Source organism: Acinonyx jubatus, chromosome C2 (assembly GCF_027475565.1).
Source record: "Acinonyx jubatus isolate Ajub_Pintada_27869175 chromosome C2, VMU_Ajub_asm_v1.0, whole genome shotgun sequence".
NCBI lineage: Eukaryota > Metazoa > Chordata > Mammalia > Carnivora > Felidae > Acinonyx > Acinonyx jubatus.
In genome coordinates, this window is record NC_069384.1 from 67,010,115 (window position 1) to 67,034,885 (window position 24,771).

The 24,771-nt window shown below is 43.3% G+C and overlaps 2 protein-coding genes across 4 annotated transcripts in view; one reads left to right on the top strand and one right to left on the bottom strand.

Annotated features, from left to right (window-relative positions):
* Positions 1–16,384, bottom strand: part of PARP9 (poly(ADP-ribose) polymerase family member 9) — a 36,800-nt gene extending 20,416 nt beyond the window's left edge. The window contains 6 exon segments of the mRNA XM_053220942.1: positions 1,983–2,201; positions 4,343–4,570; positions 8,174–9,021; positions 10,849–10,882; positions 15,707–16,150; positions 16,152–16,384. Coding sequence (XP_053076917.1) covers positions 1,983–2,201; positions 4,343–4,570; positions 8,174–9,021; positions 10,849–10,882; positions 15,707–16,150; positions 16,152–16,247 — 1,869 coding nt within the window. The 5' untranslated portion in view covers positions 16,248–16,384.
* A 339-nt stretch (positions 16,385–16,723) lies between these two features.
* On the top strand, positions 16,724–24,052 carry DTX3L (deltex E3 ubiquitin ligase 3L). 3 transcript variants are annotated; one of them, XM_053220940.1, is made up of 4 exons: positions 16,724–17,815; positions 19,070–21,136; positions 21,559–21,776; positions 23,589–24,052. In XM_053220940.1, the coding sequence occupies exons 2-4, from the start codon at positions 19,559–19,561 to the stop codon at positions 23,656–23,658; spliced, it is 1,866 nt and encodes a 621-aa protein (XP_053076915.1). In that variant the 5' UTR covers positions 16,724–17,815; positions 19,070–19,558; the 3' UTR covers positions 23,659–24,052. The 3 variants fall into 3 exon arrangements, with proteins under 3 accessions (XP_053076915.1, XP_014937762.2, XP_053076916.1); XM_015082276.3 differs by having other exon boundaries at positions 19,598–21,136; XM_053220941.1 differs by lacking the exon at positions 16,724–17,815 and having other exon boundaries at positions 17,822–21,136.
* Positions 24,053–24,771: the final 719 nt, after the last annotated feature.

Below are 24,771 nucleotides of genomic sequence, written 5' to 3' on the forward strand. Positions count from 1 at the left end.
GTATTGAAGAGAATGAACCTTCTTTTCTAGCTGCAGTTAATTCCCCTTGTAGGGCTATGATACTTTATGAGCAATTCAGGGATATGGTTGGGGCATTTATCTGGGCCCACTGATAGTGCTCTGCTTTTAGGGGGAATTTCATTTAAAAGACAGGATGATTCATTTTGCCTGGAAGGCAGGCTACTTGGCTGGGTAACTCTCTGCCACCTTGCAGGTCAGCTGTGGATGAGACACAGTGGTATACTAGAGCTGGCTGATATCGGCTCACAAGAGCTCACTGAACATCTCTTCCCAACTCCACCTTCAGAGATCTCACATTCAGAGCTTGAAGTCGGCAACGAATATCAGCAAATGCTACAAACCTCCCTGTGTCTAGTCAGGCAGCAAAAGAAATAAGAACATTGACATTTGTTCCAGGAAAGAGCGAGCTAGAATAAGAATAAGTTCGTTTTCTTGTAGGGAGAGATAAAATGGCAACCACCCACATGGAGACAGGCTGGGAGGTGGAAGAGTGAGCAGTCAGAGGACTAGTGTTCGGAGCCACTCTCCCTGCCAGAACTGAGCAAGGCCCTTTCTACCCAAAGCCCAGACGCACGCCTGGGAAGTTGCACTAGCACTTGGATGTTGCTATTGGCAGAATCAAAAACATGTCTTGAAAACCTATTTTAAGTTTCTGTATCTTATTTCACTTCCTTTTTTATTCTTCCTTAACATCATGACAGTGCCTTCTCAAAGTGCCAGCTAAGCGAAAATAAAGCACAGAGACGGTACTTTAAAGGCAGAACAGCACAGCACTATATACTAATTATGCTGACTATATCAGGGAACTTTTCACAGGTTAGAAACTCAGCTTAATCTGGCCACTCTAAAACAAAAAGCTGAGCTGAAGTGAAAACAAAGGAAGCTGGACACACAGATCTCTGCACTCAGACACATGGACACACTCTCCTACACACACATCCCTCCCTTTTGCATCAGAACACAACCAACTTCCCTCTGAGGTCATCTACATAGAACTTAAGAAACAACAGATTGAATTTGGGGACAGTACCAAGGACATGGCAAAAGCTGCCAAATATATCTGTGCCGTGAAAGAATTTATAATCTAATTGGGGAAAAAAGATAGCAAACGAGTCATTTAATTTAGTATACAGTTCAGCATTCAGTGTGTCACAGCTCCTTACAGCTGATACAACAACAGCTGACCTTCATGAAGGGCTTATCTGTATGCCAAGTACCGTTCTAAGTGTCTTATGTGTATACGCTCATTTAATGCTCACAACAGCTCCCTACGAGGGTAGTTATTATTCCCATTTTATTTTACTTTTTTTTTTCAAATAAGCTCTACGCCCAGTTCTACAGACTCAAACTCATGACCCCAAGATCAAGAGTCTCATGCTTTACCAACTAAGCCAGCCAGGTGCCCCTATTATCCCACTTTAAAGATAAGGAAATTGAGGCACAGAAAAGCAAATTAACTTGCCCAAAGACGTTGATTGGAGAGAAGAAGATAAAGAATTTGTTTTAAACATGTTGGATTTAAGATGACAATCAGATAACCAAATGGAAATGAGAGAGGCTTAGGTGTACAGGTCTGAAGGTGACTCAGAAGACAGGACTTTGCAGAAGTTATGGTAGAAGTTGTAAGAATACTTGTGTTCTTGTAGGGAGAGAGAAGAGAGAGGAGCAGAGGACCTCATACTAAAACTAGAAACTTGCTTACCTTTAAGGAGCAGAGGGAAGAATAAATTCCAACAAAGGAAAAAGAGGGAAGTTAGGTAGCAGTGAAAAGATGGCTTCTATAATGACATTCTTTACTAGGTCAGAGGTGGGCAATTTACAAAAATTAAATTCACCAAGTTAGAATATCACCGTGTTGTACAGGTGCTTAGCTCATGTCTTCACAGGAGATACTAAACAGATGTTACTGAGTGAATGAATGAATGAACAAATTACAAGACATTTCTAAGATATTAACTTACATTATAGACCTCCAGTTCTTCTGGAAAGATCACAAACTTTACGGTTAATTGTTTTTTCAAATGGCATTTGGCAAACTTTAAAACTTCATTAAACATAATCTTAGCTGCTATATTCATCCATATACCAATGCTTCCAGTCCCAAGGGCAGGAAAGGAAATGGAAGTGTTATTTAATTCAAGGCATTTCTGCAAACATTCATTCACTGCCATTCCCAGTGTCTGTAGGAAAAACAGATCAGCCTTTGAGTCAAAATAAAATTTCACTTACCCCTTGATTCCCCCATATTTTACAATGCCAACCTCCCACTCTCCCTCAGGATCATGTCCATGCCTCCTCAGAGAGCAGGAAAGGCCCCACTCCATGGGGAACCCATTGCAGCCATAAGGTTAGATGATGATGAGATGATGAGAGGTTAGATGATGAGAAATAAGGGTCTGTTTTATCCTCTTCAGGACATTTGGGCACCGTGATTTCTCCCAGTTAATGTAGCCTTGCCCATCTCCCCAGGTCAGGTCAGAGAGCCAAACATCAGTGTATCCCCACTTACCTGCCACTTCCAGGTCAAAACAAAGAGCTCTTGGAAGTTTAATAAAGGAGACAGAGGGTAAAAGAAGCAAGCAGCTTTATCCAGAGTCTTTAAGATATGTCCTAATGTCCTATGTGATTTCTCCTCAAGAAGTGCTAACATAGGGGCGCCTGGGTGGCGCAGTCGGTTAAGCGTCCGACTTCAGCCAGGTCACGATCTCGCGGTCTCTGAGTTCGAGCCCCGCGTCAGGCTCTGGGCTGATGGCTCAGAGCCTGGAGCCTGTTTCTGATTCTGTGTCTCCCTCTCTCTCTGCCCCTCCCCCGTTCATGCTCTGTCTCTCTCTGTCCCCAAAAAAATAAATAAACGTTGAAAAAAAAAATTGAAAAAAAAAAAAAAAGAAGTGCTAATATATTGGGCACATTTAAACTTTCCATCAACGTTTCAACATCCAGACTGAATACGAGTACAGGAAGGTTGTCTGTGGAAGAGCCTCAGAAAACTGAGGGGTAGAGAGTGACTGGAGAACCAGTTTGGGTTTAGAGGGCTCTTAGTCAAAGGACCAGAAATGGTGACAAAATAAAGTCGGAGAAGGGGACTGTTTGCCTTTCTCCACATCTGAGGGGGTACCCCCTACTCTTTAAATTTTATTTATTTATTTATTTATTTATTTATTTATTTATTTATTTAGAGAGGAGGGGAGGGGCAGAGAGAGAGATGGAGAGAAAGAATACCAAGCAGGTTCCACACTATCAGCACAGAGCCCAATGTGGGGTTCAAACCTACAAACCATGAGATCATGACCTGGGCTGAAATCAAGAGTTGGATGCTCTGGGGTGCCTGGGTGGCTCAGTCGGTTGAGCGTCGGACTTGGGCTCAGATCATGATCTCGCAGTTCGTGAGTCCAGCCCTGCACTGGGCTCTGTGCTGACAGCTCAGAGCCTAGAGCCTGCTTCGGATTCTGTGTCTCCCTCTCTCTGTCCATTCCCTGCTCATACTCTGTCTCCCTCTGTCTCTCAAAAATGACTAAATGTTAAAAAAAAATTTTTTTTGATTAAAAAAAAAAAGAGTTGGATGCTCAACCAATTGAGCCACCCAGGCACCCCGTCCCCCTACTCTTTAATGTGTACATTGTATGTGCCTCAGGTGAAGAGCTGGCCAGAAAGCCCATCTCTCTCTACCACAGGCATAGGTGGGAAGATACCTTAGGTAATAGATTTACCTGGAATAATGCTGGAAGGGAAATCCCAGATCCTTCTGGCATTTAACAGATGGAGGGAAATATGGAGAGGCTGAATTCCAGGCCCTCTTAGGAAAAGGCTGACAGGGTCATGGTGTGGTGAGGTGAGTGGGTGTGTAGACTGAGGGAGCCCTGCTCTTTCCACGTCTCTTTGCTCACTTACAATCTAGACATGGGTTATGTAATATTTTAAATTAAACTTCTTTTCTTTTAATTTTTTTAATGTTTATTTATTTTTGAGAGAGACAGAGACAGAGAGACAGAGCATGAGCAGGGGAGGGGCAGAGACAGAAGGAGACACAGAATCCAAAGCAGGCTCCAGGCTCTGAGCTGCCAGCACAGAGTCCAAGGTGGGGCCCGAACCCATGAACCGTGAGATCATGACCTGAGCCAAAGTCGGATGCTTAACCAACTGAGCCACCCAAGCGTCCCTTAAACTTAAGATAACTTGTGACAACACCTTTTCCATATTTCAGGGTGGTAGAAAATGAGGACTATCCCACTTAACAACGTTTCATAAATGTAATGACATGATGGAAATCCAGAAAGACTACACAGACTATGGAACTATGTAAAGAAACTTATTTTGCACTTACTGTTGTCAGTTTGGGGTATCTTAAATGCCATAACACATGGTATACATATTGACAGGACAATTTAAATCCTTTTGTGATCAGCACCAACTGAGACTCTTGAGGTATCTCAGTAATTTTTTGGTTAAATTCCAATTCTATTTCTTCTCCTGCTTGTTGTAGAATTGATGTCGAAACAGGTCCGAACTTAAGACCATACAGTGGATTTACAGAATTAACAATTACATCTGTCTGAAAAGAAAAAAAATGGACAGGAATCTTTGTTAAATTACTCTTTCTTAAATCTTTATTTTGCTGAGGAGCTTTTAAAAATACTGTTGAAGACCCTAAATTCACAAAATATCATTTGACAGTGGATAGAAACTCTTAAGTCCAAAGAATGACCATTTGATTGCCATGAGTCCATTTGTCCGATTCAGAAATTAGGTAAAATGTATAAATGATACAATTTTTATTGCAAACATCTGTCAGCTCCTTGCTGCCTTATACCCTCTATATTCCAAGATTCTAAGCATCTCCTGTGATTTGCTTTAACCTTTATCAAGAAATGGTTTCATTCCCTGCCCCATTTTACTATTTTTGTGTGAATTCTGTTTTGTTTTACAGAGAGTAGAAATAAAATTTCTCAGCGAATTTCTACCTCCTGATGTTTTTATTTATATTTAAAATTTTTTTTTAATGTTTATTTATTTTTGAGAGAGACAGAGTGTGAGTGGGGGAGGGGCAGAGAGAGAGAGAGGGAGACACAGAATCTGAAGCAGGCTCCAGGCTAGCAGCAAAGCTGGAACTCACAAACCTGTGACATCATAATTTAAACCCAAATTGGCCACTTAACTGACTGAGCCACCCAGACGCCCCCTGATGTTTTTATTTTTAAGGTAAGCAGTACATGGTTAAAGAAAGTACAAATGAGTTGAAAAAAGTCTTCAGTGGAAATAGGCCTCCTCGTGCTGGGTTCCCTGGATGCCTCACTCAGCCACCTGTCCTACAGGCAACTGCTCTTACCAGTTCTTCGTCTGTCCTTTCAGCACATACACATGGGCTGTATTTTCAGTAAAATCACCTCCTAGGCAGCCCTGAGAGCTGTGTGACAGGGGGTGGTGGCCTTATTTCCCCTCATGCTCAAATCCTCCTAAATCATCCTGGTGGCTTTGGCCCCCTTTGCGGGCAACCCAGGTACTTTTCATGGATGTTAATGAATGCTTCGCTTTGAAAGTGTGATCGGAATTTCCAATCTGGGGGCACTGGCACCCTTTAAAAATTTTATAGTTCTTGGGGCGCTTCGGTGGCTCAGTCAGTTAAGCGTCTGACTTCGGCGCAGGTCATGATCTCACAGCTTGTGGGTTCGAGCCCCAAGTCAGGCTCTGTGCTGACAGCTCAGAGCCTAGAGTCTGCTTCGGATTCTGTGTCTCCCTCTCTCTCTCTCTGCCCCTCCCCAACTCACACTCTGTCTCTCTCTCTCAAAAAATAAAACATTAAAAAAAAATTTTTTTTTAATTTTACGGTTCTTAATGGTGGTGGCAATAAGTAAATAGAATAAAATTTTAAGGTCCTTAATGGTGCTGGCAGTAAGTAAATAGAATAAAATTTTACTTTTATAAAAATAAAAGTAAACTGAAAGGGGTAAGTTATTCAACTAGGGTATCTCCACTTTAATTTAAAAAAAGTTTTTTTTAATGTTTATTTATTTGTGAAAGAGAGAGAGACAGACAGAGTGTGAGCAGGGGAGAGGCAGAGAGCGAGGGAGACACAGAATCTGAAGCAGGCTCCAGGCTCCCAGCTGTCAGCACAGAGCCTGACACAGGGCTTGAACTCATGAACCGTGAGATCATGACCTGAGCTGAAGTCAAACACTTAACCGACTGAGCCACCCAGGCGCCCCTCCACTTTAATTTTAAAGTGGCATATTAATGGGGCACCTGGGTGGCTCAGTCGGTTAGGCATGTGACTCTCAGTTCCGGTTCAGGTCACGATCTCACCGTTTAGTCAGTTCAAGCCCTGAGTTGGGCTCTGCATGATAATCGGAGCCTGCTTGGGTTTCTCTCTCTCTCTCCCCCTCGAGCTCTCTGCCCCTCCCCTGCTCACACTGTCTGTCTCTCTCAAAATAAATAAACTTTAAAAAAATTTTTTAAGTGGCATATTAATGACTTATTGAATAAATGTTTCATCTTGTGGGGTGGGTCCCCTCAGTCTTCTTCTCTAATTGTCTTGCTGGCGATTTGGGGTATTTTCTCACTTATGATTAAGTCTATTTGATTGTGGCCATAGAAGAAACTTAAGTGTGACATCACTGGTCAGAAATAAAAAGAATATAGCCTTATATTCTTTCTCTTCCTCTTCCCTGCTGCCCCTTAACTTTTTCATCAATAATTTGCTGAACACCTAGATGCATGCATGCCCAGACTGGGCCCTGGGGCCACAGAGATGAACAAGTCATGATCCCCATCCTTAAGGTGCTCTGCCCAACAGGGGAGGTTCACTAACCCAGAAATATCCAGGTTCATGGTTACCCTGATTCTCTCTCCTCCTTGCCAGGGCCCTCACTTTTGTGCCCAATGAGACATGGCTAAATGCTAAGTTACCCTCTGTATTCTCCACAACCCCTGACACAGAGCAGTATACTAAGTATACAACTTACAGCTTCACCCAGATCTCCTGACTGGTCCTGACCAGTCCTGACTTGTCTAGTCCATTATTTTCAGTCTGTCAACCACTTCTGTGTCTCTCTGATCAAGTCATTCTAAGCAGCCAGGCTGCCACTCTCATCAGTTCATACCCATCATAACTTGAGATCAAATTCAAAACCCATGTCTCCTGAAGTAATCTTTCTTGGTCTACTACATTCTTGTCACAAATTTACATACTCTTAAATACTGCGAATTTATTTTGTATTAAGACTTTTTTGTTTAATAGTGATAGGTTGCTTCAGAAATGTTCAGATGGTTTGTTTCCCCAATGGGATTTTTCAAATAGAGAATTTTTTTCTTAGATAAAAAGAGGATAGTAGGGGCGCCTGGGTGACTCAGTCTGTTAAGCATCTGACTCTCAATATGCGTTCAGGTCCTGATCTCACGGTCGTGAGATTGACCCCCACATCAGGCTCTGTGCTAAGTGTGGAGCCTGCTTATGATTCTCTCTCTCTCCCTCTCTCTCTGCCCCTTCCCCACTCACACTCTCTCCCCCTCAAAATAAATAAATAAACATTTTTAAAAAGTATAATAGATTTCAAGTTCCTTGGAATCAAAGATTGTTCCATTTCCTCGTGCTACCTAAGAATAATGACAATAATAATCATAAATAGTTATCATGTGCCAAGCTCTATTCTAAACATTTTACGTGTATTGATTCATGCTCTAAGATATAAGTGCTATGATTATTCTCATTTTACAGGTGAGGAGACCCAGGACCAAAAGATAAATGAACTCGATTCAGATCACCCAGTTAGCAAATGGCACAGCTGGCATTCAAATCCAGAGGGACTATCTTTGAAGTTCATACTCTTAGCCTTAACAAGATGCTTTCTAAACAGCATCTGAAATAGTATGTATTAAGAAAAATACCTGAGTGGTTCATTTGGTTAAGTGTCCAACTCTCAATTTGGGCTTAGGCCATGAACTCATAGCCCATGAATTTGAGTCCAAGTCAGGCTCCACACTGACAGTGCAGAGGCTGCTCAGGATTCTCTGTCTCACTCTGTCTGCCCCTCTCCCATTTGTGCTCTCCATACCTGCCTGTCTCTCTCTCAAAATAAGTAAACAAACATTAAAAAAAAATACTTGGTAGGTAATCAGGGATCTCCTTTGGCAGGGCAAGAGATCAGAAACAAAGACTTACCTCCTGCTGTTCAATGTAGCCCTGGACAATCTGGAGAGTCAAATTGTTTACAATAATCGTGTTGACAGGTGGGGTGGCTTCTTGATTCACCCGGGATCCTGGCTTGTTCACCCCTAGGATTACTTCTGAAGCATTTTTAAAGGCAACAACAGTAGGGTACTCATTGCTTACCAGGTGAATTTCTTTCAAATTACCAGCCAGTTGCTTCCTTTGGAAATAAAAACTGATAGTTTCCACAATGGTCTGTGTACACAAGTCCAGAGGGAACTGGAAAATCCCAGAGCTCAGGGCTGGAATCGCTACTGTCTCAACGTCTGACTCGGTAAGGGTGACATAATTCAGAATATTTCTAATGGCCTTCTGCAGCTTACAGATACATCTCTGACGATCTTTTGCCACCCACCGGGGCCCAACAGCATGGATAATTAACTTGCAGGGAAGTCTCCCTGCTCTTGTGATAACTATGTTACCAGTTGGTATTTTACCAAATCTGGAAATAAACCTTCGGCTCTCCTCTTGGATTTCAGGGCCTCCAGCATTCACCAGGGCCTGGGCCAGGCCTCCCGCGTGAATAAGTTCTTCATTGGCTGCGTTCACCACAGCATCAACAGTGTGTCTGGTGAGGTCATCCCTCCAAACAGATAACTCCAACCCAGGAATGAGCATTTGTCTGAAGACTTGCAGAGATTCACTGTTACCTTCTGGGGACGGAGAGATGAGGGTACAGATACAGTCAAATTTATTCTGAAGGACTTCACACAGCTGACTCTCATTATTTTTTAAAATTGTGAAGGCATTGTGATCAATGGGAATTTGCCAACCATAGCCTTCTTCAAGAGTGGCAGTCTCTGGAAAAGGAGAGAAAATAAAAAATAAATGAGCAAGGGTTCCTTTGCAAAGGATGTAATTCCATTTCACACCAGGACACTGAGCTTCCCACGTGCAAAAGAGATGAACTTCCTCTCGCCCCCTTCCTGGTTCTCCTTTTCAACCAGACATGTAACTAGGCCACGGATATACAAGAGTTGTTCATGAGAGGTCACCTATAAAGTGCTTAGTTTTGTGTCTGGCACACAGTAAGTACTCAGTAAATGGTATGTTACAGTGATGGTGGTGAGAAAACTATGTGTATGGGGACTCCCGAATTCTTAAAATCTATGTAAATACGGTGACTCTGGGAACCCATGCTTAAGGCCTATGTATGGGAAAGGACCTAATTATGAGTCAAATATATATGGAGGCTTTATTCCTAACTTGTTTGCTTTTGTCAGTGTCTCAGTTTGGGTTCTTTTAAAGCAGGCTCTGAAATACGGATTTGAGTGTAAGTTTATTCGGGAGGTGACCCTAGAAAACACCAGGGGTGGGTGAGGATGAGGAGGGCGGAGTGAAAAGGAAGTAAGACCTGCAAGGAAGGAAATGAATACAGGGTGTGTTACAAAGCAAATGAAGTTTCACTTCACTAGGGGGCAGTGCAGATCATGTGTCTCAGTTCTAACACCAGAGGGGTAAAACCTGATATTTATTCAACTTCCATCAGTCACTGGTTGAGAATGCTTCTGTGGGGGCACGGTCCAGCAAGTGTGTGGAGCACAGCAAGTGTGCTACAGTAAATGATTCTTCATCATACTCTACTTTCATGGCACAATTCTGGTGGAATTAAACCTAAGAAGTATTTTTATTGTATGTGGCAGATAAGATGTGCTGCTCGGACCCCCCCTCCCCCAAACTTCAATGCAGTTATAAAGGGAGGAATAGGGTAAGGTAACAGCTTCCAGTTGTTAGTCATCCCTCAGGGTCCATGTCAGCTTTCCAGCCAAGGTCACAGTATCCTCAGGGTGGCACCCATCAACGGCTGAGCCCAGTCATTCACGTTCAACATAGGGCTTCTGTAATGGGTACTTTCAGGCTGGCAGAGCTCTGCCAGGTTTTCATTGTAGTCTCCACCACCCAGTCTGGTTTCTTTTCTTTTCCTTTCACAATAAACCTTGTGTACCCCTAACTCCATCTCAGTTTCTGCTTCCTGGAGAAACCCGTGACACTGTATTTCATGAAGCCTAAGCCACCATTATCACATGCCACTGAGAGAGGAAACAACGATGCCAGTTAAGCCAAGGCACTCTACTGACCGTTAGGGAGTAACCCTATTTCAGAGATGTGAAAAAATGTGTGTCACAAAACAGATAAAATAGTAAGTGATTACATTTTACTTCAACTCCCATTTTTAATCTGAGCCACCTAGAAAGATCTCTGGTGGCCTCAGTCTCTGGTGGCAGCATATGAACAGTCAAATCAAGTTGGCCTGTGCTTTGGTCAAAAATCTCACGTGGGCCACTCCTGTGATTAGGCAGGTTCCATTCAGCTCATACAACTTGCTAAGCACAAGGACAATCAGTGGGTCACTTCTGGCCACTATCAGCTCTGGGGCTGTGGTCAGAAGAGTCTCACATCTGGTGGGCAAAGCAAAAGATCAATGGGAGCACTAAGAGAATACGCCTGCTGGTGTCACACTGCCCCTGAAGCAGTCTTCCTTCTGAGGAATGTGCTGGGTCACCATGATGCCCTCTCACACCTGAGCACCTGGGGAGGGAGGAGACATTCTGCTTCTAGATTCCCCTTTCTCCAAGGAGGAAAGGCCTAAGCAGAGGTCCGCCGACACAAGAGTGAGGTGATCCTACCTGATTTCTCACTGTAAGCCACTGCTCCAGGACCCTGTGATAAATAAAATGGTTTTTAAAAAATTGCAAATGAACGACTACAGAATTACTGATAACAATTACAGCCTAATAAATACATAGCAACAAAAACTCCACAAAAAGCACTAGGTTTGAGGGGGAAGGGGAACACGTGTTTGTTTAATCTGTGTACCTGACATACTTGAAATACTAAATGTCCCAGCAAACACTGACCCTACCCTACTTCCCTGAAGGCCAATGAACTTCTAATTCAGGGTGAGATGAAGGGTTGGAGATTAACACTTGAAAAGGTCCAAAGGTCACAAACCAAAATGACCCCAAACTCCCAGAGAGGCCTCCAATCTCCAAAGGTTTGCGGGGTTTCACTAGACGAAACAGGAGACATGGGCACATGAACCTCATCAGCTACACCTCCCCATCTACCAGTAAGGACCCACTTTCAATGGTTTATTTCAGGACACAAGCCTGAACATAGAATTTTCAGTTTAAACACACGAGGTGCCTTTTCTCTATTCTCTGATTTTCAGTCCTCTCCTATCTTCCCCAACTCATCCTGCAAAGGCAGAATTGCTGAATGAGTAGATAGAATCAAAACGATACTGAGATGACATTTTTTTAAAAATCACCCATCCTTGGGGCACCTGGGTGGCTCAGTGGGTTAAGTGTCTGACTGTTGATCTCAGCTCAGGTCTTGATCTCAGAGTCAGGAGTTCAAGCCCCATTGAGCTCTGTTTGTTTAAAAAGCAAACAAACAAACAAACAAACCACGCCCATTCTCATGTTGACTCTGTTGCTTACATTAGCACATTCTTGATTGCCCGTCTCTCACATGGTGCAAAGTAAAAACTTTCATTGGGCTATTAAAACCAAAGAAGAATGCCAAGTAGAACTAAAGACCCCAGGATTCTGTTACAGGAAAAACTATTCATGTGCTGATCAAAGTTCATCATGTGTAGATACTTACACTTTCTACCTTGGAAAAGTCCATCCTCTAGGCCCCTGGGGTCTTTAACCATTTATACTCTGTTTTGTGTTTCCAAGCATAAACTTGTCATTCCCAAATATGGTTGCCTGCTTCTAGGAATGAATAGAAACGATGAAATAAGCACGGACTAGTTTCTCAGGGAATTTGGTAAGAATACACCATAGGAAGACTAAATATGATTTCTGATCTTGAGTAGTTTTTAATTTCATTGGTGAAGAAGCACACATTGTTTTTGCTGCTGTTGTTGCTGTTCGCCTTCTATCCTTCACAGAGAGGTTCCAGTTGAAACCTTCCCCGTAGTTCAGAGAAAGAAAAGAGCTATGTGGACAACAGCAGGGAAACCTTTAAGGGAAGAGGCAAGGGCAGAGCCAGGCCTTGAAACATGGAGCAAGCTTTTACATATCTAGGAGAGGAGGATGAAACCAAGAGGTAGAATTGAGCACTGCATTCAAAAGAAAAAAAAAATGAGGAAAAACCGGACTTACGAGTGCATGAAGACGCCTGAAGGGTATCTGAAGAAAGAAGAAATTGTGCTTGTGCCAGTGAAGAGTGTGTGTTACTAAGTTTGTGATAAATATCCTTGATCAAAGTACAAAGCGGAATGTCAGGGGCGCCTGGGTGACTCAGATGAGCGGCTGGCTGACTCTTGGATTTTGGCTCAGGTCATGATCTCACAGTCCTGGGATTGAGCCTTGCCTTGGGCTCCGTGCTGGCAGGATGGAGCCTGCCTGGGATTCTCTCACTCTCTGCCCCTCACCCACTTGTGGTCTCTCTCAAAATAAATAAGACTTAAAAAAAGTTGGGGGGGGGATATTCTGGATAAAAATCAGAAACTCTCAAAAAATGTATCTTAAAAATTGTCCCTCTAATAGGGAGGAATTAAAGACTGGCAAGTTTTAGGAGAATGATGATGGCAATGCTTGAAGATACAGTTGCTCACCTTTGTTGCCCACATAGTTGCCTTCAGGCCTCTGAAATGATTTCTAATGCCTCTGTTGCAGAAAACTTTTGTTGCACTATCGACAGCAGCACAGCACTATCATTCTTTTATTGATTTATTGATTTACTGATTTATTTATGAGAGTGAGAGAGCGAGAGAGCATGAGCCAGGGGAGGGACAGAGAGAGAGAGGAAGACACAGAATCGGAAGCAGGCTCCAGGCTCTGAGCTGTCAGCACACAGCCCAACGTGGGGCTCAAACTTACAAACCATGAGAGCATGACCTGAGTGGAAGTTGGATGCTTAACCAACTAAGCCACCCAGGCGCCCCCCCCCCCCCCACCCCAGAGCACTAATCATTCTTAAGAATCAGGAAAAGCAGCAAGTCCAATAGAATCCCAAAATGCAATGACAAGATACATTTCTGCCTTTAGAGGGCACTGCTGTTTTCACAAAAGAAGGATGGCTTCAGTGTCTGCTTGGCTATGGGCTTCCAGTGGGCTTTTGCTTTAGATGCTGTTGTACTTGTTTTTCCTCCAGATCTAGGGATTTTCCTTGAAGACCTAGGGATAGACTTGGCAGTGGGAGTGGGGTTCACTTAAGCCCAAAGAAATTAGAAACAAGGAACATATTGCCCCATTCAGTCTCTTCCAATTTAAAAACAACAGTAAGAACAAATGCCTTCCCGATTTTCCATCAATGGTTCCTATTCTTTCTCTCCGTGGGTAGTATAAAGGAGTTGACTCTCCTCTTGTCCATCTGCATGCTCGGCACACTGTAGTCTGGCTCTCCATCTCACCCCAGCACTCCTCCATATGGTTAATCTCAGCAGTCTATCTTTTGTCTTAATCTTTACTTGACGGTTCTCTACACCATTTCATTCTTTGATTCCTGAAACTCTGCCTTCTTGGCTTCTCCTATGCCAACTTCCCTGGGTTCTTTTGTTACCTCTCACCTTGCCTTTACAGGCCTTTTGCCTGGATTCACTTCCATGGTCTACTCCTTAATTGAATGCCCCAGAAATCTGTCTGACCGGTGCTTCTCAGCTCATTCGACCCACTCTTCAAGGGTGATCTCATCCACTCTCAAGGCTCCAACTCACCAGTCACAAATATGACTTCCATACCTATCTCTAGGCTTTGCTTCTCCTGATCCTCAATTTTCAACTTCACCTGGATGTCCCATAGTCCCCTCACACACAGCCTCTGCAAAACTGGACCCATAATCTCTCCCTCCCTACTCCCTAACCCCTACTGTTCTCACCAGCCCCTCCAAAATCCACACATTATCTCCTGGATTCCACAGTACAGTAAATGATATACCATTTTCCCACTCAAATCAGAAATCTAGAATCTTCTCCATTGTGCCATATTCAACCCATCACTGGGTCCTGACCACCTAAATTACTTTCACATTTGCCCCACCTCTCCTTGCCCACTGACAAAATTTCATTTCAGGGCCTCAGAAGCTGTTGCCTTGAGGCAATACATTCTTCTTAAAGAGTGAAATGTAGGGGCTCCTGGGTGGCTCAGTCAGTTAAGCTTTAAGCATCCAACTCATGGTATCAGCTCAGGTCATGATCTCACAGTTCGTGAGTTCAAGCTCCATATCAAGCTCTGTGTTGTCAGCACAGAGCCTGCTTGCAATTCTCTCCCTCCTGTGCGTGTGCGTGCACTCTCTCTCTCTCAAAATAAATAAATAACGTTAAAGAAAATAAAGATTGAAATGTATTCAAGTTTACATTTTATTGTTTGAGCAGGTATAATGTTTACTGGTTCACATTTACAACAAATTTAAAAGTCTCCCTCCCGTACCCCTAAGCTTCCTTCCCAGATGCAATCAATGTTATTAGTTTGTCCTGGATCCTTTCAGAGGCATTTTTACACACAAGGTAGCATCTTTTACACACTCTTCTGCATTTTGCCTTTTTCATGTCATGTATCTTTGAGATCTTTCCATGTTACCACATAAAGGGTTTCTTCATTCTTTTTGCTGCTTTTTACATTCTATTGTATAGATGCACTATAAGCTATTAAACTTCTAGGTCTTCCTATTTATGGATAGTTAAGGAGTTCCCAATCTTCTGCTATTGTAATAAAGGCTGTAAAGAACAACTTTGTACTTAGGTCAATTGACACAGGTGTTAACTGATCAATGAGCATATACTTTTAAAAATATGGGTACTAAAAAAACTTAAAATTACCTACACACCTCCTATCCTATTTCTATTGGTCGGCATTGACCCAGACACTTCCTCTGTCCCATCTCACCTCCTCCAAGACCAAGTGCCCCTCCCTCTGTGCTTCAGACCCAGGGATCCTAGTGCCTCAGATGCTCCCCACCCCTCACTCTTAATTAAGATTCTGCTTCCAACTTACTCTTGGAGGCCTTCAAAAGATTTTGCTTCTTTATTCACAAGTCCACCTTCCTTTCCCAGCCCCTGAGGTCAGGGCCTCTGCTCTCATCTTTATTCCCTGGTACGCAGGACGTTACCCAGGTCGATACTGTTAGCCAAATCGAGGCCTCAGGGTACAAAAGTCCCAAGGGCCACTCTAAAGGATAGAGTTGGAGGGAGATAACTGCTGACATGTCATAATGCAGGTAAACAAATTCAAATTTTAAAAGAAATGTAGGTACGTTTTACCCGAATTCACAATGTGAATTACATTTTCGCCGCAAATAATAGTAACAACAAGAAGAGTTAATAAAAGGAATCATAAACACAGGAGAAACTTAGTTTGACGTAGAGCCCTGCGCCGTCCCCATCCTCACAAGGGGACGCAGGGCCCTGGGAACCTGCTTCTGGAGCCCCCACCCCCACCCCCACCCCGCCCGAGCCCGCAGGAGAGAAGCGGCAGCGCCCCCCAACCCCAGGCCGGCGGCGGGTCAGGGGCTGAGGGGCTTGGACCTACTCACCCGCCTGGCGGGCCACAGCAGGGAGGGCGGCCCAGAGAGGAGGGGGAACGACTCTGCAGAAACGGGGAGGGATTTCCGGAAAAGCGAAACTGAAACTTTGCGGCCCAGGGCGGCGGAGCGCCGCGCACTCGCGCCCCGGCCTAGACGCACCCCCGGAGCCCGACGACGCCGAGAGCCATGGCCTCGACCCTCCGTTCTCCGTCCCCGCTGCTGGTGCGGGTGTCCGAGTCCAGCCCCCGAACACGCTTGAAGCTGGGAATCTACTTCCAGAGCCAGAACTCTGGCGGCGGGGAGTGCACCGTCCAGCCCCTCGACCCCAGGGACCAGGTCACCTTCCAGGTGACGTTCATGGAAAGGGAAGGTGAGCATCGGGCCACTGCGGGTGCAAAGGGATCCGGCCCTGAGGGATTCCAAGCAGACCCAGGTCAAGGTGACGTAGGAGACAGAGGGCGGGAGAAAGCACAGCACCGGGTCGTGAGCACGGGGTGAAGGTGCACACAGGAATTGTGTCTTTCCACAAAGGGTCAGCTTTATTCGGCATATATATAGCAAAGTTGACCACAATTATAAAGCAGGTTCAGGATTCCACACTCAGTGACATTTCACCATGTGATTAAACTTCTTCTTACACAGCACACGGAGCGGGACAGAAGACGAGCCACACAACAAAGTAACAGAAGGGTGTAGGAAGTTAACGAACCAAAGGTGAAATCAGTCTGTGAGCGCGCAGTTGAGATAAGGCCTCTCTCTCCTTGGGGTCAGCTCTCAGCACTTACTGCTTATTATTTTCAAGCGGTGAAGGATCTCAGCTCTCTTCGTAGATCAGTCGGCCAGGACCTTCCTCTGCAGCTGCCTTTTTTTAAGTGGTCTGACATAGAGAGGTCATGTCTGAAGAGTCTGACAGTTTGCTGCAAAAATCCCCTCCTGCTTTTTAAAGGGATTTAATTGGTCTTGGGCCCCTGCCGACCTCCTCTGCTTCTGCTTGTTATCAGTTCTGGGGTGTCAGCTGATGCTGGGCCCAGCGATGTCTCTTAGCTGCAGTACCTTTAACTACTTGTGTCATTGCTTGACCCAGGCCCCTGTTTGACATAAGAGACTCCGTTTTGCTTGCTACACACTGTCTGGTGGGGAGAGGAATGGTGGGGGAGGGCCTCTTGCTGCCCAAAGATGCAACCCAACAGGGAGACGAGAGCCCAGTAGCGCCCAGTTGGTTGGTGATCTGATCTGACCGCATTTTTTTTAATTAATCAATTAATTTATGAGAGAGGCAGAGACAACATGAGCAGGGGAGGGGCAGAGGGAGGGGCAGAGGAAGGGGAGAGAGAGAATCCCAAGCAGGCTCCGTGCTGTCAGCACAGATCCCGATGTAGGGCTCGAACTCATGAAACCGTGAGATCATGACATGAACCAAAACCAAGAGTCAGATGCTTAACCAAGTAAACCACCCAGGGGCCCCTAATCAGACTGCATTTTAAATTTGATGCTTTCCAGTAGCCTCATCCTGACTCAAATTTCTTAGCTCTGGGAAGAACACCTTTCCCTCCCCTAGATACCTGTAAACTCTTGTCATTTAGGAATTCTATTTTTGATTCTTGCTCTTTTCACTTAACTTTATATAATGAATATTATTCCATATCATTAAAATGGGAAGTTGGAGACATTTTCAGAAACGCGACTATTAAAGAGTAGACCGTATTCCATTATCATGAGCTTTCATTTCTACAGCTGCCCCCGTTAGAGTTTGAATAGCTCCTGCACAGATGCCCTGTCATCAGTCCACCATTCCAGGATGCAGGGAGCAGCCTTCCTGGGAAGCTGCTGGGGCAGGGTACAGATGCGCGAATAAGAGGTTTATTTGAAGCCTTTCCCATGTGTATGTATGTGTTAAATGTTTCCATTGAAGCTAAAGAGAGAGTCTTGAAGAAAGAAAAGCATCAAATTATGGTTGACAACAAACTTGTGACTGTTTTTCTGGAGCCCACTGAGAATCCAACAGAGAAGAATGCAAGACCCAGAACATCTTCACTGGCACAGTCACAAGATGCTTCTGGTGAGAGGCATCCAAACAAAGAACATATTCCTAATGCCGTGGATTCCTGTGTCCAAAAGGTGAGGACTGAAAGAAGGAGGTGGGTATGTTCCTGCACCTTCTTCTCCATTCACCATATCTTTCATTATTGATCCAACCACCACTTGCTGAAGACTTACTTGGAGGCGGGTACTCTTTTAGGCCTTGGGGCATAGAAGTGAGCACAATAGACAAGGTCCCCGCTGGGTGGGGAGGTACATAGAAAGACAAGAAGCAAGTAAACAAGATAAGTAAAATAATTTCAGGCAGTGATATGTGCTATGAAGAAAATATAATAGGGTTTTGCCTTAGAGGGTGACAGGGCCAGGGTGAGGAAGGGGAAGGGAGTGGTGCTGCTTCTGACCAGAAGTCAGAGACAGTTTCTCTGAGGAGATGACGTTTGGCCTGAGACTTGAGTGATGAGAAGGAGCCAGCCATGCAGTCATTCAACCAATCAATATCAACTGCCTACTGTGTGCCAGGCACTGTCACAGGATCTGGAGACCACTGTTGTAAATAAGATATCAGGAAAAAACCTCTCAAATGAGGTAGTGTCTGAGTAGAGACATGAATGAAGTAAGGGAGCTAACTAAGTGAGGTAAGAATGTCTGAGGCAGAGGGAAGCACAAGTGCAAAGGCACTGAGACAGGAGCTTCTATCCTCAACCCCAAGGCTTCAAGGAGGGAGACAGGTGTGACTAAAAGGCAGTGGGCAAGGAAGAGAGTGACAGGAAAGGAATTTGGAGAAGTAGCCAGAAGTCAGGTTTTGGGGGGATGAAGGTAGGGACTTTGGATTTTAACTTCAATATTAGGGGATTCATCTGATCAATCATTTTGAACCAGGGGAGTAGGGTGATCTGATTTACATTTCTAAATGTAATGTAACGGTTGCTGTGTGGAGGACTGAGTGTCCTCAGAAGGGGCCAGAGCAGAAGCAGGAGGTGAGAGCCCAGTTAGGAGGGCTTGCAGCAGGCCAGGAGCAAGATGACAGTGGCTTGGAGTCTGGGTGGTCCTGATGGAGGTGTAAGAAGTGGCCGCATTCAGAGAAACATTTGAAAGAAGATCTGGAGGAAGGACGTTACATGTGGAGGAAATAGCACATGCAAAAACCTTGAGGGGAGCAGATCATAGAAATCTGGCTTTTCGATTACATTCAATTTGCCTCTGTCCTTTTTAGCTTAACTGCTGTTTTTTTGTCCTATATTAGAGCTTCTCAAAGGACAGGATTTAGAGGGCCCAGCAATACTGCATGCAGTTAGGTGTTTAATTTTTGTTTTTGTTTCTGTTTTTAAAAAGGAGGGGAGTTGAAGAAGTGAAAAAACTGAATAAGAAAAAAAAGAATAGGAAAAAACATCCTTTTCAGATTTATGACTCCCTTCCAAGCTCACAGACTCTTGTGAGAACCACAGCTGCTGGCCCGAGAGCAGAAGTACCTCCCTTCACTCCATTCCCCAATAGCGGAGAGAGTGGGAGGCTCTAGAATCCAGAATTCTTGTCCACGTCACTTGTTAAATACGCCTCGTGCCCAGGCTCTACAGTTACATCAGACTCTCTGGAGATGGACCTGGTCCCTGGCTTTTTTGTTTGTTTGTTTGTTTTTCTTTTGCTTTGTTTTCATTCCCCAGGTGATTCTAATGTGCAGACAGAGCTGAGAACCTCTGGGCTGTAGCATACGGCATCCTCTGCAAAAAGGGTTTGAAAGAAGTCACCCTCTCTGCTAAGGGAAGACATAATGACTATTTGTCTGGTCTCTAGACACTGTCCTGACAGGAGACTGTTGAGCTGATGTCTGAGAGATTTTGTTTGTTCCTTTTAAAATTTCAGATCTTTCTTAGTGTCACAGCTGACCTGAACTGTGACCTCTTCTCTAAAGAGCAGAGGGAACACATAACCACCATCTGCCCCAACATCAAAAAGATGGAAGGGCACAATGGAATTGAGAAGGTGTGTGGTACCTTCGGAGATATTGAAAAAATACATCACTTCTTGAATAAGCAACTCCGGGAAAGGGGGCAGAAACATGAATCTTCCTCTTTGACAACAGAGAAGGAGCCAGTCCATCAGCACCAGAACGGCTGCCCTTATTCCCCTGAACCAAAAAACAGGGCAGAAGAAAAAAGTGGCCATTTTGAAATTCCCTTGCCTTTCTTTGAATACTTCCAATTTATCTATCCTGATAAAATGGACTCAATACAGAACAGATTTGGTGTAAAAATAATAATCCAGCAGAGTTCGAACATAGTCTATTTAGACTTCACCTCGAATCAACCAGGTGACCTCAGAGCAGCTCAGGAGTTTTTTGTCAGTGAATTTCAGAAAACTGTAGGACTTCTGGAGCAACAATGTGTTGTTTTCGCAGACAGTAAGCAGGCAAATAAAATCAAACAGGAATTGAATCATCGGTTTACAAAGCTCCTTATAAAAGAAAAAGGAGGAGAATTAACTCTCCTTGGGACCCAAGATGACATTTCAGCTGCCAGATATTTTTTTGCTCTGAAAGACTCTGAAAGTCCTGTCATGGGACCTGTGAAAATATCAACGCCCAGATGCATGATGAATGGAATTGAAGTTGATACTTTTCAGTATAAGCTTTTAGAAGCTGAAATACTCCAGGAGATACCAAAGATAGAAAAAAAGTATGACACTCAATGTAAGGTTTCAGGAAACACTGAGAAAACCTGCATCCTATTTGAACCTAAGGACAAGGAATTAGATCTGTCTGCCCATGCTTATGCAAGTTTCATTGATGTCTATCAACATGTGTCATGTCAAGTGATGAGAGAAGTTCTTTCCCTGAAACCTTTGGGCAAAGAGAGAATGCACTTACATGGGACCAAGTTTGCTGATGGCTTTAGGAAAAAGCATCCTAATGTACACTTTGTACTGAATCAAGAGTCAATGACTTTGATTGGATTGCCAGATCACCTTGCAAAGGCAAAGCAGTATATCTTTAAAAAAGTGGGGATGTCCCCATTAGCTGGAGACAAATGGAATGAGGACCACGAAACATCCATGGACATTGACAGTAATGATTCAAAAACAGCTTCACCCACATTCCAGCACTCTGCCGGTTCTGGGGCATCAGGCATGGACAAGGAAGAGGACGTATGTAGCATCTGCATGGACATGATTAGTAACAAAGAAGTGCTACCCAAGTGCAAGCACGCATTCTGCTCCCCTTGTATCAACAAAGCCATGTCCTATAAACCGGTCTGTCCTGTGTGCCAGACTTCCTATGGTATCCAGAAAGGCAATCAGCCAGAGGGAACCATGACTGTCACTGTCCTAGAAGACTCACTTCCAGGTTATGAATCCTGTGGCTCCATTGTGATTAATTATAACATGAAAGGAGGCATTCAAACAGTAAGTGTTTCTTGAGGTGCATGGGTTTCTTTCCAGTATGTTAGAATTACAGAGCAAGAGACTGTTCTCTTGCCAATTACTGGATTTCCCAGGGTATTATTTTCATGGTTATATATGCAAGGGCTTTAAATAGTGATAAAGGTAGCAATGTTTGCTTATAACTTAGGTATCTTTTGTGTCTATTAAGGCAGAGAAAGAGTGAGTGGTGATTATGTGTTAGAATGGTGCAAATCAGAAGATGAATAGTGTTTCCAGCATGAACATAGGGAGAGAGGAGATATATGAATTATTGGGAATATGCACAAACCTTTAATATTTTGTTTGTTTTTGATTTTCCTTATCTACAAATGAGCATGTCTATCTGTAGAGTAAAATTTAGACATGGGAGTGTTTTCAGGTGATATTTTCTTGTCTTCATACAGGAAAAGCACCCAAACCCAGGAAAGGCATACTCTGGAGTACAACGAACAGCATACCTGCCCAATAATGAGGAAGGAATCGAAGTTTTGAGACTGCTTCGTAGGGCCTTTAACCAAAAGCTGATTTTTACGGTGGGGGAGTCTCGAGTATTAGGAATCTCAGATGTCATTACATGGAATGACATCCACCACAAAACATCCCGTTTTGGGGGCCCGCAAAAGTGAGAACCTTCTGAAACATAATGATTGCTAAATAGGATTTAGAGGTTATAAAATACGGCAATTTGAGGATGTGGCTATAAGGAGACTTTACAGCAGTGGGATTGGATACAATAAAGTCTTTTTTTGAAGTATAGTTGATATACAATGTTATATTAGTTTCAGGTGTGCAGCTGTTGATTCCACATTTGTGTACATTAGGTGGTGCTTACCACAAGTGTAGTTAGTTACTATCACCATACAAAGTTGTTATTATATTCTGACTATATTACATATATATACTATATATATTATATACATAATATAAGGTATATTATATACATTATAGATGTAATATTTATAATATCCTGGCTATATTCCCTGTATTTTTTTCATCCCTGTGACTTAATTTATTTTACAATTGGAAGTTTGTACCTTTTAGTCCCTTTCACCTCTTTTGCCTATCTCCCCCAACCAGCAGCCTCCCTTACTCCAGCAACCACCAATTTGTTCTCTGTATTTGTGACACTGTTTCTGTGTGTGTGTGTGTGTGTTGTATTTTAGATCCGACGTGTAAGTGAAGTCATATGGCATATTTGTCTTTCTCTAACTTATATCACCCAGCATAATCATCTCTAGGTCTATCTGTGTTGTTGCAAATGGCAAGATTTCATCCTTTTTTAAAAAATTTTTAATATTTATTTATTTTTGAGACAGAGAGAGAGAGAGAGAGAGAGCGCGCTCAAGTGGGAGAGGGGCAAAGAGAGATGGAGAGGATCAAAGAGGGCTGTGTGCTGACATAAGCAAGCCCGATGTGGGGCTTGAACTGTGAGATCATGACCTGAGCCAAAGCCGGGTGCTCAACCAACTGAGCCACCCAGGTGCCGCAGATTTCATCCTTTTTTGTGGCTGAGTAATATTCTATTACATAGCTATAGAGTGTATATACATATAGATAGATATATCTATATACATATATATACATATATATATATTTATCATTTGCAAGTATCATCTCCCATTCAGTATTTTGCCTTTTTGTTTTATTGCAAAAACTTTTTATTTTGCTGTAATCCCAACAGTTCATTTTTGCTTTTGTTTCTCTTGCCTGAGCATATCCAGAAGAAAGTTGCTAAGACCAACGTCCAAGAGATTACTACCTATGTTTTCTTTCAGGAATTTTTTGGTTTCAAGTCTTATGTTTAGGTCTTTAATCCATTTTGAATTTATTTTGGGGTATGGTGTAAGAAAGTGGTCCAGTTTTATTCTTTTCCATATAGCTGTCCAGTTTCCTCATGGGTTCGAGCCCCGCATCGGGCTCTGTGCTAGTAACTCTGTGCTGGCAGCTTGGGGCCTGGAGCCTACTTTGGATTCTGTGTGTGTGTGTGTGTGTGTGTGTGTGTGTGTGTGTGTGTGTGTGTCTGCCCCCCCCAATCCACTCACACTCTATCCCTCTCTCAAAAATAAACATAAAAAAGAACTTAAAAAAAAAGGAATGCATCCTGAGACTTTTGAAAATTTACCAAATTTGAAAATTCTCCTGTAGAAAATTATTATTCTCCATAAAAATATAGTATAGTATGACTTTAGGAAAGTGACTGCTTACCAATGAGCTGAAAATGAAAACATCTTGTTGGAAGGCAGATCCTGGGCAGACAGCTAGGCTCACTTACCAGCTAAATGACTCACCTCTACACACTTACAAGTGATTATAAGTCATCTGTCTTTAAGATTGTTTTCAATGTTTGCAACACTGAATGTTAATGCCAGGAATCTACTGTACAGATTTCTTAAGACCATTTGTGAAGAAGCTAAAGGGCTTTTTCCTTCTGCAGGTTTGGCTACCCTGATCCTGGTTATTTGAAACGTGTTAAACAAGAGCTGAAAGATAAAGGAATTGAGTAAGAAAACTGCTGGAAGGATGTCTTGAGCCAAGCTTTCAAAAGACACAGTTGAAGAAACATCTTTAAATTTTTTTCACCTCAAGAAGTGGTCTGTTTAGAAGTAAGAATCTACTAGTCTGTCATTTCTGGAGTGTTACTTTTTATGGAAGATAAAAGTTCCAGGGGTGCCTGGGCGGCTCAGTTGGTTGAGCATCCAACTTCTGCTCAGGTTGTGATCTCACAGTTCATGAGCTCCAGCCCCACACTGGGCTCTCTGTTGTCAGCATGGAGCCCACTTCAGATCCTCTCCGCCCCACCCCCGTCCCTCCCCTGTACTTTCTTTCTCTCTCAAAAATAAACATTAAAAAAATTAAAAATTAAAGAAAGCTCCAAAATCAATGTGATTTTGCTGCAGAGGTGTTGTGCCTCATTCTGGTGTCTTCTTTGGGGAGTAGGGAGTGGAGTACTGGGGGTCTGAAATAATCTGTGTTCTTCAGTTGAAATAGTAGCTGTCAATTGATCCTCTTTCTACTGCTGTCTCTGACATAGCCTTTTGGGTTTTTTTTTTGTTTGTTTGTTTTCTCTTTACCCTAAAAGTAAAATCCTAGTATGAGTGGCAGAGGAAAGGGCTTTGGTTATGGAAAATTAGAGACACACATTTTCTTCCCTCCCTCATGGCCAAAAAAGTGGCCAGAAGCAGAGATTGGGCAACAAAGGAGTAAGTCTATTATTTTTCACAGTACAGAGCCTGGTATGCAGTTGGTGCCTCATAATGCTTTGCTGCCTGACTCAGGTTACTAATAACCCAGCAGAGGGTTATATGCTCCCTGAATCTTTGACAGAGACAGGAGTAAGGAAGCCATATCTGGAGACCTTACTACTGATGTGGAAAACTGAGTTTCTTTACTCCAGAACACTTAACCTCTAAACTCTGAACTCTGACCAGTCCTCTAACTTGGTCCTTGCTCCTTCCTGAGTTTAATAATCTGCCATATGGGGTGCATTTGTCCTGTCGTACTAATGCTACACGTTTCTGAACATTTTTTCCTCACTATACTTTTTAAGTATACCCTGCTTCCAGATAAATAACCTTTCCTTAGTTTCCACAGACTATCATTTTCTGTTATGTAGCCCC

Excerpts from the sequence above, each read along its gene's own strand:
- DTX3L (XM_015082276.3), top strand. The coding sequence starts at position 17,576 with ATGTGTATGTATGTGTTAAATGTTTCCATTGAAGCTAAAGAGAGAGTC. Across the intron at positions 21,137-21,558 it reads TGAAAGGAGGCATTCAAACA|GAAAAGCACCCAAACCCAGG; the intron begins GTAAGTGTTTCT and ends GTCTTCATACAG. Across the intron at positions 21,777-23,588 it reads CGTTTTGGGGGCCCGCAAAA|GTTTGGCTACCCTGATCCTG; the intron begins GTGAGAACCTTC and ends TTCCTTCTGCAG.